Here is a 19,549-nt window from a genome sequence, read left to right on the forward strand (position 1 = left end):
CATGATTTTTTTGATGATGATACTTCAGTTTTAAGGCGTTAATACTGATAAAGTTACTTTGTGAACTCTTAATCCATACTTTGATGCATTTGTTCATCTGACTGCAACTCTCATCTGGAAGACAAACATTATTTATTTTTCATTTGGAAAAAAAAAAGAATCTCTAACAAACAAAGGCAAAAAAGATCAAAATCTAAAATCTATGTCATAGCTGTGGATAAAGGTTGCACGTGTAAATTAAAACAAATCATGGAACAAAAATAAACAGCAAAACCAGCCCAGCGTACCAAATTTAATTTGTTATACAAAAACTGAAGCATCTGTTTTTCCCTTTGTTACCGTCAAATCTAGACACTTTACCATATGAAAAAGATGTTTTAATTATTACTTTATTTCTCTGTAATTGAAGAGCATTCTGCACTAAATGTTGTTAATGTGATGTAAATGGCCAATTTCACATTTTTACAAATTACCTGTTCTATCAATACATCAGCCAAATTATGAGAAGGTAACAGACCTCAGATATGCATAAATCTGAGAAGTGCAATTTTCTGTGTTAAAATGTCTATATTTTGTTTTCTGAGAAACGTACAATTTAATGTAAATAAAACAAATGAAATACATTCTTTTAACAAAAAAATTGTCCAAGCAGCCATGCATTTTGTTGGCAAGTAGAGTTTCAGAAACATGACAGTATTGGGTGTAAATTATGTCATTTAATTTGTCACACATTTACAATAATAGCCATATCTTACTCAGTTGTGTTATTATATATTAAATGTGCTATTTGGGGTTTCCAATGTTAAGTTTTCCTCATATATATATATATATATATATATATATATATATATATATATATATATATATAGTGTATTACTAATCATGTTCTCTAATGATGGACAATACCTTCTCGCACTGAATTTGTAATTTAAAAAAAAACGACACAATTCTTCAAATGAAAATCATTGAATTGTTGTTTTACTTGCTCACTTGTTTCTACTTTTCTAAACAGTAAAACCAGTAAAACAGGGAGCACAGTAACAAAGTGGTGCCTCTGCTCTGAAGGAGTGAAAACTGTTATTAATCCAAGAGACAAGGAAAGAAAACCCTGTTAGACAATTGAGATTAATGTGTTGACTTTGGATTTGACAAAGGAGCAATTCATGTCCACTGTGACATGAATTGAACCATTAATACTTTTGATTGATACAGCTCCATTGTGGAGTCTGGAGGTAGATTTGATGTTCCTCTTCAGAGTCCAGTGGCATCATTATTCATGCCACTATGGTTTCACCTTCCTCTGCAGGTGCAGCAGCAGTGAATGTAAATGATGGCTTTGTGTATTTGAAAAGTTTTCCTGAGAGAAATCAGCTTCGATGCAGCCTTGTGTTTCTGCCTTTAAATATTCTCCTTTGCCATCTGTCTCCAGTAACAGAGAACTTGTGTCGCACAAGTTGTTGGCTTATTGCAAAATCGTCATTGAACGTTTGCGCTTGTGTTCTCGCAGAATGCCGGGACGTGTTGTTACCCATGATGCTGCGGGAGCTGAGTGGTGCACTGGCCAGCATGGCTGATGGCCCTCACGACGAGAGGAGAAACAGTTTGGAGCTTCTCAACAACATCCTGGAAGTCATCAGCAGAAAGAATGCCGTAAGTTACACAGCGGACAGTTTGTTTGTGAAACGGACACTCATAGCAGGACTAGGCAGCTCCGAACATAAAGCCGTTTGAAAACTTGGCAGAGTAAAGATGCAGCTAAACTGCAGAGATAAAAATCTCTCAGCCAGGAAGCGTTTGGTCCTGTTGCTTATGCTACGAGTCTCTGGAGAAACCGTTTGGAGAAAGCCAAAGTCCCTCCTGCTTTTCCTTTAGTTGTCAGTGAGTACAAACATCCTAAACGGTCACTTGAGATGTGCTCAGGTTACACAACAGCAACCAGCAATAAAGCCAAAGTGTATGTGGTCCTGACCTAAATTTAATAATAGATGAGAAATAAGATTAAAAAAGTGTGCTGTCAGCCACAGTTATTAAAGCTCCTCTATCTGCTGACCGTAAAGGCAGATCAGTGAACATAGCCGAGGATCAAACTGTGTCTCTGTGTTCCTGATTTAACCTTAAACTCACATATTAGCAAATATTATCTGGTATTTGGATGTTTCTGTGATATTTGTCACATCATCCTTTTTTACCAGTGGATCGATTTCACTTTTACATGTATATTCTCTGTGCCAGTTCTGTCTGGGGTTTTTTTGTTGTTGTTTTTTTCAACTAGTTGTGCAGGAAGAAGACTTCGGCTGGCCTTGACCAATTAAATCATTCGGTCTCGCAAATGTTTGCATGTGATATTTTGAGACAAATCAAAGTCAGCTCTTGAACTGAACACCTTCAAATAAACATACAGGCAGACTTCCATGCAAAACAAATACATCACCAGCATCTCAATGAGGGGCTCTTTAATTGCCTGTGCAAGTGGCTGACAGCCTGCCTAGACTTTGAAGTGAGGATATGTTTTTTTTTGGCTCTATTTATTGGAATGTGCTAATGAAGCATGTGTCAAGAGAAGAGACGCATCAAGAGAGCAAACGTAATAAATGAACTGGAGTGGAGTTAATTTGATGAGATTCATAAATAAGGGCAGTTGATGATGATATCTTGGATGTGACTATAAAAAGCAAAAATTGCAGGAAAGTACAAAAAAGAGGTGCAAAGTTGTAAAGTGAAGATGAAAATGGCCTGTCGGTGACAAGTCAGTAAAAATGTCTCTGTCCATTTGTCTTTTCTGTCTAAATAGACAATCTATGCACATGCTGTTAGTGAACAGAGTTTGGATTAAAAAAAAACATTAAAAAAACATGGGTTGGAAAAAACAGGTAGAAATGTGAGAATAAACACAAGCAGAGAGATTGTCCCTCATTTTCTTTGTTTCTCACAGTTCATTGTTTCTCACTTTGGGTGGTACCTGATTAAATCGTCACACTGCAAATGTCCTCAAACCGCACAGATATCCAGAGAGAAAAACAAAAACAAGCAAAAAATTATTTGAAAGACAGATGCTTGTGTCACTTTTGCTTGGGTTTGCTAATTGCTAGCATGTGCGTCGGGGAAAAAAAAAAGAAAACAAAACAAAGGAAACTGACAGAGGAAAACAAACACGGCTTAGCAGAGCTTTCTGGGGTTTTTTTTTAACCACAAACCTAAAAACAATTGTCTTGTTAGAGAATAACTAGTGCTGCTTGGAGAGTGGGCAAGAACAGCAGCAGAGTTGAGTTTGAGCAGCTTTTACAGTGCTTTGTAAAGTACATGTTTTGGAGTAGCTTCCTTTTTTGATGCAAGCTTTTGGTCATTTTGGAGAATATTTGGTCAATCTTCTTACTGTTAGCCTCTAAGCTCTATCAAGCCACCAACGAGAACCTGCAGGAACTTTGGGAGTGTCTTGCAATCGGAAGGTTGAAGGTTCAATTCCAGCTTCCTCCTTTCACATATCGATGACACCTATCCCAAAGCTGCCTACAAACCTGCATGTTGATGTATAAATATGTGAATATTTGTGACTGGATGTGGCTATGATGTAAAACACTTTCACTGGTCAGTATACTGACATTCACCAGGGCTCCTTCTTTAGCACCTTTTTGTTTATACTCTGTTCTTTACTTCTTAGACAGATTTTTAAAAAATACAACAGGCTGATTATTAACTTAGCTGTTCTATGTATTTTAGTTTTTCTAGCGTAGTAGACTTAGTTGACTTCACTTCCATTTTTTGCTTCTATTAGCACTTTTCTGCATTTTTTGTTGCTATTTTTTGAGTCTTGAAAAGTCCTTTTGAATGAAATGCAACATTGTTATACTTAATAGTAAAAGGACCTATTGCACAAATTCAGTTACATTCCTCGTTAAATTACCGATATTTATATAAGCGTTGAATGTCTGTGCACACTTAGGAAAATGAACAATCTTAGTAAACCAAACAAAATACAGAATTGTTTTTCATCCATATGAATTACGTTTATGATAAACACATGGCTTATTTTGCATTTCACCAAGGCACTGACGAGGACTTGGCATCTCAGAAAGCTTTATCCAAATTGAGTGCATGTGTATTGTTTCATAAATGTGTGTCATTTAGTCAACCCAAACATGACTAATTCCAGGATTTAGTGTAATAATTGAATTTTGTTGTTTTTGTTTTCTCCATGTTGCTGTGGGGCCAACAGATTTAAAAATGATAGGAAGCATTTTATCTCTCAGTGCTCTTCCAGCTCTCTGGCTAATGTTAGAGAAAGTCTTTCCAATAAGCCAGAATACCTACAGTGAGCCAGAAAGATTTACTGATTTATTTAGACATAACAGCTGCTCCTCAGCTCTTCCGAACGTGTGTGCGCGTGCAGGACAACACACACACACACACACACACAGTTGTTTATCTTGCCCACGCCCCTGGGCAGTGAGTCAGTGCTTTCAATGTAGTTTAATCATATCTACCTAATTCTCGTCAGGCGCTTCAAATATTCTGCCGGCATTCTGGCACACATGTACAAATATATTACAGAAAAGTAAACAGATGTTTTTTTTGTCAATGTCTCTTATTTCCGAATCCTCTCTTTTCTATGTGTTATTGACCAACCTATGCAAGGATTAATGCACCTATAGTGTCAAAATAAAAAAATATAAAAATACCTAGGTCATACCTTCAACTAATATAAACTGAAATAGAAAAGACATTATGCCTGAGGGCAGATTTTGTTTGTGGAGTCTATGAATAGTAAAACAAGTCTTATGATGAAGTTATCCTTAAAGGCATTCACAAACACAGCTGCACAAATCCCTTCAGCAGTGGCTGAACTGAGCTATATTTGCATATAGAAGATACATTTTTGCTTTCACTGATGTGTTTCATTGTCTTAGGATGTTACTTCAAGTGCAAAATCTCCTTTAAATAGCATTACTCAAGCAGCATATTACTCCATATATCACAAAAAGAAAACATTTCGAAGAGAAATTAGACTTTTTCTTTTAGATGCGTTTTTTACAAGATCTGAAATTTCGCCCAACAGTTGCAGCCACCTTTACTGCAACGTCCAGTCAACCAATAGCCTAAAGAAGTAACCTAATTACTAAACAGAGCCCAATTCACAACACCCCGAATTCACCGTACGTGGCAGCGGCAGTATAATGCAGTGTCATGTTAGTCCTTTAAATAAAGTGTCACAAGCAATCTGTCATTTCACAGTAATAAAAAAATAGTTCAGTAATAATATTTACTAAAACAAATTTTGAAGGTGTACACTGCATATGCAAGAAATGCGCTTAAATAACATTTGATATCTCTAAAGATTATTTTATGTTCTTTCCTACTTATATTTTAACCTGTAGTGTATTTACTTAAACCGACAGGCACCCTCTTACCATAAATAAGTTATCTCCTCAGAAAGATAGAAATGCATGTGGCTAAGGTTTCTCATGGGAAATGTTTCCCTCTGGGCAGAGGAAGTTAAAGTAATGTAACAGGAAAGTTGGTTCAAAGGGATTAAAAATACAGTGAAAAGGAAAGCGACGTGTGCAGAAAATCCACATGCATGAAATTCAAAAGTCTTTTGCTGTTCCTACCTTCATATTGATGTAAATGTTCTGTTAAGGCTCATTTGAAAGCAAAATTACTTTTAGGTTTCCAAATAACAATAAAAAAAATAACCATCATCTTCTTTATTGTTTTATTTGAGATTCAAGCAGCTTCGTGAATAAAGCCTGAAAAGTAGCATTAGGGTTCTAACTTAGTGGAAACCACGGAGTGAAAATGGGAGCACATACCAACTAATTTTAAACAAGTATTGGCGCCAGCAGTGGCGACAAAAGTTAAAGTGAAATTCTACAAACCCCTCTGAGTACTTCATCTACATATGTTTACTAGGTCTGACAGCTAAAGAGTGTCAGCACAAAATGGAGCGAGGTGAAGTTGACCCTCCCAACCTGAGAGGGAGTCACTTAGGTTTATTGACTATAAGATGAACTGGGAAGATGGGATCATGAATTGAGTCTGACATGAAGAGCAAAGAGAGCAGCTGCATCTGCTGCATAAGTTTGGTGGTGCATGACTTTGTGATCCTTGTACGTCGCCCTGATCTGACAAATATGCTGATAGCAGAATCTCCCGCTGACAACAGGTTGAAGACGGCTCACAACAACACTGCCATAGTTGGTATGCAGAATGCATCTGTGCAGCCGTCATGAGGATTTTTCATGTAGCTCTGACACATATTATTGAGATTTTTGGAAAATGCCCCCCACCCCACACATTTTATGTACCTTGTGCATTTGATTCTGTGATCCTGGTTGCATTCTCTGAAAACTCACACAGACATATCTTCTTACTGGATAAAGTTATACGATGTGAATGGGAAAGTTATTCATAGAGTCAGTTCACAGTGGCTTATTTATCAGGAGCCCTAGTCTGATAAGAGTGTTGAATGAAATATAATTTGAAAAGTTGACAAGTTAAATTTGAAATGTTTTCAGAGTTAAAGTCACTCATTGTTTTTTAGTGTTCATTCTCTGTGTGTTTTTTTAGTTGTTTTCTTTTTTTTGTTCACTTTGATTTATTTTCCTCTATATTTTCCTGGCCTTATTCTTTTTTTTCCTGTTTAAACCAGGGAGAAACATTTAAACATATCCAGGACATAGTGGAGTCTCTGCTGCGGATAATCAACCGAACCGTGATCACGATGGGCCGAGAGCACGCCCTGATTGTAAGTACATACCATTATCCCTTTCTACCGAGATACAAGGTTCCTACACAGTCTGGAAGAAACAGGAAACAGTGGAATTAAAACAAAAGAAGTGAAATCTGTATATTTCTCCATATCCGTTGTCTAAATATGTCATCCGTCCATCGGTTTTATGTCAGAAGCCTGCACTGTCTTTCATGATTGTATTATTAACTTTGTTGTAATAGTTTAGCAAATAAAGTCAGAACTCTAGACATTGTAGACTAGAAAAGCATATAATACTGATGTTATTATATGGTTATTATGTGGAATGGTGTAGATTGTTAATTATAAATGGTCTCTACATATATTAATGAAGGATGGCTTCTTATTGTTTTGTCTGAATGTTTACCTGAAAAAAAAAAAAAAGAAAAAACCTAATTTCCTCTATTTGAGGTGTAACATTCATGGTCATTCTGAAACACAAAGCATGGTCACAGCATCTTCTGTTCAAAATACATGTTTTTATTGGACAAACAAGTGGAAGATCAGAGGAAAGGGCTTTGCTGGAGTTCACGCACTGAAGTTACAGATTATAAAAATGCTATGACAGGGCGTTCTGGATATAGATTGGATAATTAGTAAGTGTGCTGTCATCCGGGATTCTAATTGGTGGCAACTTGTCAGCCACAGGATGCTGAAGTAGGCCTTTGTAAGATTAGTGATTATGCCCTCAATGGCTGGGGAGCAAGCGTGGTACAAATTATGTGTCTGAGTGTAAGACAAAAAATAAAAAATAAAAATTAGCCCTGTTTTTACATTCGTGACAGAGGATAAAACAACACAGAGCTTTTGAGGATTTTACTAATGTATGTGTTTCTTCCTAGGTAGATTGTGATATTACTGAGTGTCATAATCTCAAAAAAAAAAGAAAAGAAAAAAAGAACAACAACCTCCATATTTAACATGGAAAGTTTAACCACCTACAAACTTTTATAAATTTTGAGAAACATTTCAATGCATAAACAGATACTCCTTTTGTGCAAGTTAAGTAATTCAGGAAAATTCAGACCTCGACATTTAATTTGACTCTTAATCTTAAATCAATGGCAGCAAATTGGCTCCAATTAAATAAATAATGATACGGCTCTACATTATTAATGCTGGCTAGGTTTTAAAAGCAAAGTGATTGATGGTGTGGATCGGAAGTGGAATAAATATGGACTTTATGCATGCACATGTGGGGAAGTTATTTCCTGTGTGGTTTGTTGGAGGTGTAAGTCGGTGCTCACGAACCCGTTTCTGTGCAAGGATTTGTATGCACAGTTTGCGAAACTCCTTGGAAAAGAAATTGAGTTTGCAGAACAAATTTCCATTTTGGATGAAAAATAAGAGAGAGAGAGAGAGAGAGAGAATCAATCACTCTGTCAGCCAGTGTTGACAGATTTTTTTTTTTATTATCTGACAGACTTGTCAGTCTTTCAACAACTACCTATCACATTGTCTCTTAATGTATTCTGGGTGCATTTTCCATTATGCTGTTGATCCACTGAGCAAGCGCTCCGTTTCCAGATGGGTCATCGGCTCGCGTTCGACGACATGCCTCCAGTGATTCAAGTGTTGCTACATTCACATTTCAGAACTTCCAAATGAATATTCCAGGCGGTTTAATTCCTTGGATTAACGTCAAGTCTTCTGCTTATTGCTGCGACAGCCCATTGGTCTGTCCGTGCGTTCAGTCGGCCAGTCGAGCCATTTGATGTCAGAGGTGCCCATGTCTTTCTTAATTATCCTCTACGGCTTTGGTTTGAAAAACAGCATCCTTACTCTAATTGCAAGTTAGTAGTTGAGAAATTATCCCATGAAGTCCTTTTATTACTATCCCGAGCAGTCATCCTCTGTGGCTGAGGAAAAATCTCCGTGGCTATTGTAATCTAGTTTCCTTTCCATCTCTGTTTATTCATCTGCATTGTTACCATTAGACTCTGTCAGGCCTTAGGATGAGCAGCTGTGGAGGGAAAAAAAATCAATTTACATGGAAACTGTTGGAAAGAACATTTCAGTCTGAATCTGATAAAACTCTCAGCACATCCATATGAAAAAAGTTGCTTTCCTCTGCAGCAGAATATTTTGGTTCATATATATATATAAATATATAACCAGTTCCCTTATACACCTGCTGCCCAGAAAGATGTTTGTGATTTCCATGACTCTTAGAGCCACCAGAAACACTTCTTCCGCAGTTTCTTGACACGTGCCTTGGTGCTTGGGCGGCTGGACGACAATGGAGCTGGCGTGGGCTTGGTCTGAGTTGGGGCAGGCACATCGTATTCACCCTCGAGGGCTTCGATCACCCCTTGGAAGCGTCCCTCCTGCTGTCGGAAATCATGCTCCACGCTGGAGGAGGGAGACGGAGAAAATGGGAAAGGAAGGAGGAGAAAAGAAGGAAAAAAAAGAAAAGGTTACATTTTGAGGATTTGGTGTATTCAAGCTGAATTTATTTCTCAGAAAATTATTTTGTAGTTAAACTGTGGAATAATGAAAAAGATTAAATAAGAGATATTGAGAGACGTAAAACAGCAAAGTAAGAGAGAGCCTTTGTGAGTTGAAAATATGGCGTCAAAATGCTGACGGTGCACTAAAAGGGGTTGCAAATTGTATTTGAAATCATACGGTGCCTTTAACATAAGGATGTATGCACTTTCTGCACACACCCGTGTGCAGGTCTTAACTCAGCACTCATTTCACGTCCAGAGTATTCTTCTGCACTTCATGCACCAGTAGATCACAGACTGGTGAGGTGAGAGTGGGAGGAGAATGAAAAGGGGGACATTTGCACAATGGAGGAGCTTAGGGACGGAGTAAGGGAGGAACTTCTTTTCTCTTCAGAAGTGTTCAAAGCAGACCCTCTTGGCCTTCTTTTTCTATGCTCTCATTCCCCCTCCCCTCGCTGGTCTCTCTCTTGCACGCTCTTTCTCTGATGTGTCCATTGCTGCAGGTCATAATGTAGTAGTCTATGAGCTTCCAGCTCCATTTTGGCGACGGTGTTTGTGTGTGGGCGGCTGTGTGCTGAGCCGGATTAAAGGGGTGGAGCTGAATGGGGCCTGGCATCTGGAGTTAATGAGGCACATGATGAGGCAGAGAGAGCAGATACAACTAACCATCCTTCCCTCTTCCTATATCCGAATGCCACAACACAAATACCCTCTGAGAAACACTCAGCATAAAGGCAGAGTCGCGCTGCTCTGCTGAACAGCATGTACGGTAACCGGTATGTGTGTCGTCCCACAGCTAAGTAATGAGGAAAAGTGATGCTGTGGGATGTGTACCACAGGTAATGTGAAGTGAATAAAATCAAAACCCACTGCAGAATAGGTAACAAAATAAATCGAGGAGCACAAGCGCTAACAGAGATATGGACAAGCAAAAGCTCACCTTAAGGAGAACTTAGTGATTGAGGTAGGAAGGAGGAATAATTTAGTAGAAGAAGTTAAAGCTCTACTGGGCACAGAGGAAGTGAGATGTCTTTATAAAAATTGATATCTACAATATCCAGACTTCCAATACACACAGATACTATTCATGGATGATATACCACACACAGTACAGGAAGTGCATCGTCAGACCAACATTTAGTTGGCCACACTATATCATGAGTCGTTTTGCTGTTCAGAAATTAAACCATTTATTCTTATGCAGTACAAAACCTCTAGAAACCCACTGTGTTCCACAAGTGCTGTACAGAAATAGTAAACTGGATGAAACTGGTCAAGATCTGCCAGTTCCTTTGCTACAACATATGCTTGCATAAAAGGAATTGACAAATCATGCTAATTGTAACATTAGTCCTTTAGCTTGTTGTGATTATTTGACTCTAAACTAAGAAACTCTTTAGATTCTTTAAAAATGAGGAGGGTGTCATGCTTTCTTTTGACACAGGAAAAAGAGGAAAACTCAAACTTTTAGTTCTTTATGATTATAATACTCCTTTAATTGGCATTTCTGGTTTCCAAATCATCAGTCTTGTTTTGTCCTGAAAAAACTGCTTTGGCAGTGGGTCAATTTGTCCATTTAATCAGTCCTCACGACGTTAAAACCTCATTCAAAATTTCAACATTTGAATGTTTTAGATCATCTAGAGAAGTACATGTTATGTAGGAGCTGATGTTCCGTGACTTCATAGCGAGACGGTAGCCTGGCCATTGACTTCCTGTGCAGCGCCACTTGAAAAATAAATCTTGCTTGCAGCACGTTCTTTACTTTCTCCCCTTGACTCGAACCGTCTCTGGATTTGTGACCGGGCCAATCGGCAAACAGGAGGAGAAGTTGTGAGACTGCCTCAGGAACTTCAGCAGGAAGTAATTTGATTTGACCATCCCTGACCACTTTCGGGGCGCCAACTCTGCTTAATCCAAACGCAACCAGGGTTGGAGTACAATAGGGCGGGGCCTACTGCAGCCGGGTCAGCCTGCAGGGCAAAAACACCTATGGTTTCCATTTGTGCGAAACTAAAGAGCTGTTTTGGAGTGTTTTTTAAGGATATAGACACCATGACCACCACCAGACCCCTGCTAAATTAGTTACATTCCACTGCACAGAGATCATTTAAAACATTCATTGTGATCCATGAAAGCTTTATTATATTTAAGTAAACAGAGGATTTTTAGTTCTTAAGTAAATTTGGCTGAAGTTGCATCTCCTCTTTACAGCGGTCACACTATACTATCTAATGTTTCATTTCGTGAGGTGGATTTATTGTTACACCTCTAACATGTCTTCCTTCTTTACAGTCGTACTTATTAAATTAGAATATGCCTTTCATCGAGGTTTGCTCGTCAGTTCTAGAGAACATTTAGGGGAAAAAAAATACTTAGACGGGTATTAAACATAAATTTAATTAAGCTTATATTGGTGTATTGACAGGTTTTTTTTTGGTCTGATGTAATATTCTAATCTTAAATGTCGTGTTGCTTGAGGAATACTGGGAAATTCTTAAATATTTAGCAGTTTGGTTACAGGTTTATGCTTCGGGTGTATGGCAGTCATACATAATTTATGTTTCTGCAGTACTTTGCTGCTGAAGAGGAAGAAGAAAGTGATAGTAAAACTTTGATTGGTAGGTTTGCAGAAGAGCTTGTATATATTACATGTGTATTTATGCTATCGGTGAGATTGGTTGTTTCTAACAATTTTTTCCTCACATCATAAAGATTCATAAGAACTGACAGCTGTAAATGATCTCCTTTAGTCCATGTCAAAGCCCTATTTTTTCCCAATGCAAATCATATAGATGGATGTCCCAAACACAAGTTATTTTCTGCTTGCAGGTTTATTCTGCTATGTGCTTTCCTTTTTGCTCTGAATTCCCTAGCTTTAATAAAGCTGCTACTGTCTTCTCAAAGAAATTGCACATTTCACTTTTCTAAAATAAGGAGGCGTGTTTCTTTCTCTGAAGAAGAAAGCACAATAATAATGAATACCAAGGAAAAAATGATCATTGGGCATACGGCAGCGTTTTTCATATGTTCTGACTTGTCTCTTTCTTGAATTGATCAGCGTTTACATGCTTTAAATTTGTGTGTCTACAAGCGAAGTGGGACTCACCTGCTTACTATTACATATGTTCAACACTTATAGTGGAAGTTTTGAGACAGACCGATCAGCTAAGCAGACATAACAACCACATTTTGTTGTGTTTTTAAGCAGTAATTTCTTATGTCATATTTATTGATTTTTTTCAATATTCTCTTAAGTGGACCGACTGTGCGCTCAGTGCATTTAGCAGTTTCCTAAGAGCTGTTTTCCTGACCTTTTTATGTGGTTTTATCAAATTTATTACCATTTCACCGTCTGTGAAGATGCCTCTGGAAGTTGTGATTAAATTTGCATACAAAAGCTTTTTGTGCGTTTTCCATTTCAGTGAAATGTGTCATTTAAAGTGCAGTCACGTCCTAATTTATGTTCGAAAGATGTTGGTTAGTCTTTCTGATACTTAAATGTTCTGTCTTGGTTGAGGAAATTAAGCCAGCAAAATACACTTTTATGTTTGAGGGGGGGCTGGATGAAACCTAAACTGTCTTGGAGAAGTTAATGGTTTCAATTAGATTTAATGCTAATTAAACCATTATTTTATCACCAAGTAATTCATTTACAAATTCTCCAAGGTCAAGTATGTTTTATCTAATGTAGCTCGCATTTCTAATTATATATCCATATCATATAACTGTCCATCTCCCTATTGCTAATTATGACTCATTGGGAAAAGGGTTCTGGTGCAACTAAAGATCAAAATGAATAAAGAAAAGTAAGAACAGAGAAAGGAAATCAAAGATAAAGAAGCTATTTTGGAAAAGGAAAATAAATGCAAGAAAAACGACCTGTGCTGTCCTGAAGTAAATGGTTTACAAAATCAAATACAATACAGAAGCCAAAGTGTTCAGACACGTGCCTTTGCCCACAGGGTTAGGCACATAATAAAATAGATAAAGCAACTTTGTAAAAACACAAAGATAATTTATGCTGTAAAGGGAATCCAGGCCTGCAAGTAAATTGTTCTTTTGATTGCAAACTATGTGCATTTGTCTCAATCCTGCTGTGGTTCTGTAAATATATTGGTGTCAAGAGTGCCCCAAAGATGAACAGATGGAATAATGTTCTTTATAAAAACATGTGAATTAAATGTAAGATTTGCTGGAGGTGAAGGGATATCAAAACACAGAAGATGTTAATGAGCAGCTTGAGAAATTACATAGAATAATTATATTACTTTGCCAGCTGAGAGTTGAGTTACATATTTTGTGGCTGTAGATGGAAATATGCATCTATTATATCCCTCCATATTTTGCCTTTATCCACAAAACTCGTTTTTCTGTATAAAGTATCTCCCTCTAATTAAAAATGAATGCAAGCTGCATTCATTGAGTAGCACTTTAGTGAACTCATAACTTTCTTTTTTCCTGTATCTGAAAATTAAAACGTAATTAGTCATAGGAATGCAATGGGACACTGGAGAGAAATGCGTAGTGAAGAATTAAAAAGCTAAAATGAAAGCCTTCAGGTAATTTTAAGTTATCTGTCCTTGGGATGTAATATACGGTCAGTTCATTGATTTGTATCGGTTACCTGTAAATGATGCAGGCTGTCTTCTGGCAGGTGGGGCAGTTGTTTATGTCTTGGCCAGTTCTGTATGAGCTGCGACTGCAGAAACAACACATGTCAACACACATAAACACATGGAAAAAGAACCATGAAGCATGCTGTGTTTGACAATGATAAAAAAAAAGAAGTTTTTCCTGCAGTGTTTTCCTATTTAAGTTTAGACTATAGTGTCTAGCGCCATCTTGAGTATTTTCGAGTGATGTCACTGCTAAAACGTTTTTTTAAGTGGAAAACATAATGAATCAATTGTCACAATGAAAACATGATGAAGCTTTTTGACTATCATATTGTTGACACTGACACTTTCACCTACATGAATAGGTGCTTTTGATGAATGAGCGATCCATTTTGAGAAAGTCCCACACTTTAGTGGGTTATAAACTAGGCTTGCAGTTTGTGCTACCTATTTTAAGAAATGCAATATCTGTTGTGCAAATTTTAATAGTAACCATTTAGGGCTAAATGTTTAGCACTCAAACTGTCAATGATTGCCTTTGTGTGGTAAAGCAATTATTAGCTGGTCAGTTTAGCATGAAGGGACAGCTGTTTTGCTACTTTAGTCACTTCAAGCATACAGAATGTTGAGGTGAGTAAATTTTCATCGGTGCAGACTTTCACAGTGTTAAAGAAAATAACAATAGTGCCACGTCACTGGTAAAACAATAAATTTTGTGGCAGTGGCTCTTTTGTGTGTCATTTATGTATTGTTCAGACCATTTTATATTTTGGCATGTTCTAAAATATATGTGGCAGCCTGTGTTATCTGTGATTATGTCACATATGCTATAGTATCAGAAAAGTTTGAAAAATTGCATAGCTGCAATCCCCTCCCACAGTCCACACTTTTCACCCCCGTCATGCTCTGCAACAGATATTTACAGCATGATTCCTTCATGCCTTCACACGTTGCAGACCTGAATGGTCTAAGCAATCTCCAGCTACATAATGTGACTCGCTGCAAAGTTCTGCAGTGTTTAAAATGGGGGGGTGGTTGGTTGGGTCATTTGCTCCATTGGTTGGACCGTGGTGCCAATCGCGTAACTTATAAAAAGCTAACGCTGCATTTCTTTATGCTGTCTTTTAATGCATTGCAGATTAACAAAATGGTGATGGTGGTAGGAAGTAGGTTATGCTATCATGATCATTTTTCATTAATTAATCATCACTAGTAATAGTTGCATTGTCAAGACTGCTCATGTCCTAGTTCTTATTGCTTCCTATGATAATATTTAATGCATTGGCAATATAACTGGAATTATTAAATAACTGAAAACAATGGGATGATAGGTCTAGGCACTCTAACTTGGAGAATATTGGTAGATCTTGTCTCGACATTAACAAATGGCACAATTATAAAATGCAGATCTTGATTTTATTTTTTGTTTTAAAGTTGTTAGATCAATCTAAAAGAAATACAAAATCAAAGAATTAAACCTAAAAAAATATTTAAATATCATCACACAAACTCTGTTACTAAGTGTAAACAAGGACACAGAGGCATAGAGTGTGAGAATTTGTTAAGCTGATGATCACCGCCATGTAATTAAAGGACTTTGTTTTGCTGAGATGCTTTGGTTGGCCTTTGGTTGAACTGATTAGATGAAAGAGTAGCTGATTTATGTTGATAAAATTGACATTTTAATTACTGTTATTTTGCGAGAAACGGCATCACTGGCATCATTTTTCCTCCCAACAACCTTTTATCAAAGGCAACGGCACTGAAGTATTTGCTTTCGGAAAGAAAATAGTACATGAAGCAGAACACAGCAGTAACCTTTAAGCTCAAATGACGCTTTTATCACAGCAGTCCACTTGCAGTGCTGTCACTGCTGGTGCTGCAACAGATAGACACAGACCCTCCAACATGGTGGTTCTGCTCGGTTGTTCGTGTCTATCTGTCTCTCAATTCCCCCCCTTTTGTGTCCCACTGGCTCCCATCGTTCTGTCTCAGTCTGCCTGCTAATCTCAAATTTAACCGAATACACACACACACACACACACACACACACACAGACACACCGAAGTGCACCGATTCATGATATTAGACAGGGCAAGACAGTTTAAACACTAGGTTTAGGAGTCTTATTGTGCAGCTTAATCATTAATTGCAGGGTAATCTTATAAGGATTAGTCTTGGGAGAAACCCATCTGTTAACCAGAAGGACATGCAATGAAAAAGGCCTAAGTACACGTAAAGGTGAAGATGTAGCCACTTCAGCAGTTGATGATTTGCGAAGAAGATTGGTCAGAACCAAATGTAGATTTACGTAGAGGAGTGATCTGTCAAAATGGAGACTGATTCCCTCAAGGTAAATCTGCTTCTTTTTTAAAGCACCGTGGTAAGAGTGCTATGCAAATGACACACAGGTGAACAGAGCTGAACAATTCATTGAACACACAATTTGCTCAACGAATGTACATAATTCGGTGTCTAAATTTCATCTTCCGATATAAGTGGTAGCCAATTGTAACTCAATAAATTCTCATTCTACCCTATGGCAGATGGTAAAGAGGATAAATCGATTAGAAGTAAAGTTATTCACAGCTTTGAGACGGAGATGTGCTTCATATGTGGAACTGTGAAAAAAAAAATGCAGATGAGGAAAGAACTGAGACTAAGAATGGAGTTAAAATGTTGAGGTGGAAGATAAACAAATTGCATGAAGCAATTTGAACAGCAGGGATCAAGAATTTGCAGATAAACAGGAAAGGATTATTGCGCTTTGCCGGGGAATCATTGTTGAGCTGTGGCTGCTGCTCTAAATGGTGAATAAAAGGAAAGAACAAGGGAGAAGTAAGGATGCTAATATTGACTAAAGATAAACAAGGAAGTAATTCTGCAGGATTGCATCAGACATTTAGTTTGTGCACATGCACACAGACACACACACACACATTGACTATTCTCTACAGACCTAAAATTTTAAAAGCTATTACAAAAACTTGAAAGCCTGACAGTATATATTGCCATAAAAAGTCAAACATACTCTCAGTCTTTTGCTCTCCCTCGACAATATCTGTGCCTCCTATATTTACTCTTTTATCACTCTTCCCCACTCCTACTTGAGCACTCACTCTTGCAGTGAATTTCTTTCATTTTTTTCTTTTTCTCTATTATTGACTCCATCTCTTTCTTTTTACCCCTGTCTTTTTTATTGCCCGATCTTTATGCATTTTTGCCCTCTATTTCCTTTTGCTCTTCTTTTAACCTTTTTTTTTTATTTTCCTTATCTCCCCCTTCTCCTTGCTGTGTATTTTTAAAGCCTCATTCCACTCACCCTTCGCTTAAAGCTTTGCTCTTCTCCAGGTCTTGAATCACATTGAGCAGCACCTTAATCTTCTCCTGATTGGACAGAAGGTTCTCTTCCACATTTTGTAGCTGCCTCTCCAGCCCAGGTGGCACATTCACTGCCTGTCCATCTACAAGTCCTCCTGGTGCCCCATTACATTGTGCTTTCATGTGAGTCTTACAAGGCAGAGTGTTGTCGTCAAACGATTTGCTCTTCTGCTTTGTGTCCTTGAGTTTCGCACGATCCGTGGATTGCTTGGGTGACTTCGTGGCCTCTTCGTTTTTGGTGTGTGCTGCAGGTGTGGTCGGTTTAGAATGGGCCGCCATAGAAGAGTGTTTTGGTGGGAGTGGTGGGGTGCTGCTGGATTTTGAGTCACTGAGAGGGGAAGGCATTTGAGACTTAGAAATGTTGCAGACTGATTCATCAATTTTCTGGATTTGACCCCGATTGTGATTTTGTTTGTTTGTTGGATGAGGTCGGCTCGCCTCTGCGTTTTGTGTGAGTGCTGTCGTTCTGTCTGTGTTGGAGTGTGTGTGTGTTTCTGATGTTTGCGTGGCTGAGTCCTTATAACAGGTAAAGTCTGCTGAATGTGGCCTTGTCTGCAGCTTTGAGTCTTTTGTTTGGTTATGAGTATGTGCTGTGTGGTTGAACTGTGAACTGTGTGTTTTTGGCATGGTGTGGGACAGCTGGGGTATTTGAGAAGCCTTTCCTGATGTGGCCTGTAGTGGGTTGGCTCTGTCTGTGCTTTTGGAGCAAGACTGAGAACTCAGAGCAGCAGAGGCTTTTCTCGACTGGGCGGGGGCTACAGATGTTTTCCGTGGTGGATTAGGTAAAGTTTGACTTGCCGTTATTTGATTGACCGCTCTCCTGCGACATGCACCTGTGCACTGCGTAATCTGCGACCGTCTCCTCCCACACGTCACACAAAGACGTTGCGGCGAGGTTGCCATTGTCCGACAGGGCCGAGGTGTGGTGGTGGCGTGTGCAGCTGAACAAACACTTGCTGTCTTTAACACCGAGCGGTGGCCTTCCCCTCGCAGAGATTGCACCCTTCTCTTTTCCTGGGTTGGCTCCTTGCTTTCTGTTGATTCACTGCAAACTCCTCCCACCAAATCTGAGGCTACGACACTCCCATTTATATACCGAGTTGTCCTTTTATCTTTTTTGTCCTTGGGGTTTGTTTGTATAGTCCTGATCTGGCAATAAACTCCACTGCCCGACCCTTGTGACCCCATGTCGTCCTGCGTAAGGCTGTTGATTTCGTTCTGAGACGTCTCTTTGGACACCGGCAGGCTCTTGCTGTCACTTCTGATAGCTCCTCCTGTGTCCGCTGCCAGTGCTTGTTCTGTCGCCATGGTGAGGGACTGATGCGTTGTGGTCTGTTGGCTGCCGTGTCGTTTGATAGAGGGTAGAGTCCGCAGTCTGGGAGATGTCTGCACCCCAATGCTGCAAAGTGGACCCCATCGCCCCCCAGCCAGAGGAACTCCCAGCGCAGGCACCGGATTAGTTGGATCCGCCACTCTCCTGCCCATGCTCCTCTGTAGGTTGGCTCAGCCCCCGGAGGAGCTGAAAGGGATGGAGGCAAGCGATGACATCAGCCAGCCTCTGCAAGGTTATATCCAACAGAAAGGAAAGACGTTCCAGCTTTTGTTTACCAAAATAAATCCGAGTGTTGCAGTGGCAGATGAAAAGAGCTCCGTATAGAAGTTGTTGACAGGAATTCAATATCCAATAAACTCTGGGGATTCTTTCATTATTGATCTCCTTCGAAGTTTAGTCAACTCTGAGTGGACATCTCTGTCAGGGTCTTTCTCACTTTCTGACCAATGGCCTGCAGGCGATGACTTTTCTGGGCATTCCTGATTAGTTCTAAGCAGAAAAGAAAGAGAGAGAAAGGAAATAAATGAGCGAAATAAAAGAAAGGACAGAGGTAATGAATGGTAAGACTGGCCAGAAGATATAGACATTAGGCACATTAAGCACCACATAAAAGCGTCATCTACGACCGAATGCTCCCACTGACCAGATCAATAGAAGTCTATCGGGTTCTTATAACCGAGGAGGAGGATTGCATTTACGGTTTTAAATTTTTACATTTAGTTTGAGAAAACGTGTAGATTTTCTTGGAATACTTCAAAAGTTACAGTGGTTACAAACACGCTTGATTCCTTCATAAATCTGACAAACATTTTCCTATAGATGCAGTCTTTTATCACATGGTGAGTCGTGTGCTACTTGCAATAATTGCAATAATTTCTAATCCATATCAAATATGGATTAGAAAATAAGAGACTCACAATCATCCCCTGCCTGTGTTCCTGTCCATGTAAATTTATTTGTGTGTTTTGGTGTTCATGACCTAATGGGAATAAGTGAGTATGAGTATGTTTTTCTTAATCCT

General features: G+C 38.7%; 2 protein-coding genes across 2 annotated transcripts in view; one reads left to right on the top strand and one right to left on the bottom strand.

Annotated features, from left to right (window-relative positions):
* The window catches only part of dock2 (dedicator of cytokinesis 2), a 102,203-nt gene that overhangs the window by 38,819 nt on the left and 43,835 nt on the right, over positions 1 to 19,549 (top strand). Inside the window, exons 25-26 of the mRNA XM_015001292.2 lie at positions 1,508 to 1,650; positions 6,647 to 6,742. Of these exons, the coding sequence (XP_014856778.2) occupies positions 1,508 to 1,650; positions 6,647 to 6,742 (239 nt within the window). The remainder of the gene's footprint in view (positions 1 to 1,507; positions 1,651 to 6,646; positions 6,743 to 19,549) is intronic.
* Positions 8,914 to 18,680, bottom strand: insyn2b (inhibitory synaptic factor family member 2B). The gene is made up of 3 exons (XM_088009548.1): positions 17,137 to 18,680; positions 13,823 to 13,897; positions 8,914 to 9,097 (listed from the first exon to the last, which is right to left on the bottom strand). Exons 1-3 carry the CDS (start codon positions 18,678 to 18,680, stop codon positions 8,914 to 8,916), a joined length of 1,803 nt encoding a protein of 600 aa, XP_087865674.1.

This window comes from Poecilia mexicana, unplaced genomic scaffold (genome assembly GCF_051168715.1).
Source record: "Poecilia mexicana isolate PSO_F unplaced genomic scaffold, ASM5116871v1 scaffold_10, whole genome shotgun sequence".
NCBI classification, from domain to species: Eukaryota; Metazoa; Chordata; class Actinopteri; order Cyprinodontiformes; family Poeciliidae; genus Poecilia; species Poecilia mexicana.

Coding starts and splice junctions, on each gene's coding strand:
- insyn2b (XM_088009548.1), bottom strand. CDS start 18,680: ATGGGCAGGAGAGTGGCGGATCCAACTAATCCGGTGCCTGCGCTGGGA. Junction 13,898..17,136: donor AGCAAAGCTTTAAGCGAAGG/GTGAGTGGAATG, acceptor TTGTTTCTGCAG/TCGCAGCTCATACAGAACTG. Junction 9,098..13,822: donor ACAGCCTGCATCATTTACAG/GTAACCGATACA, acceptor TCCCTCCTCCAG/CGTGGAGCATGATTTCCGAC.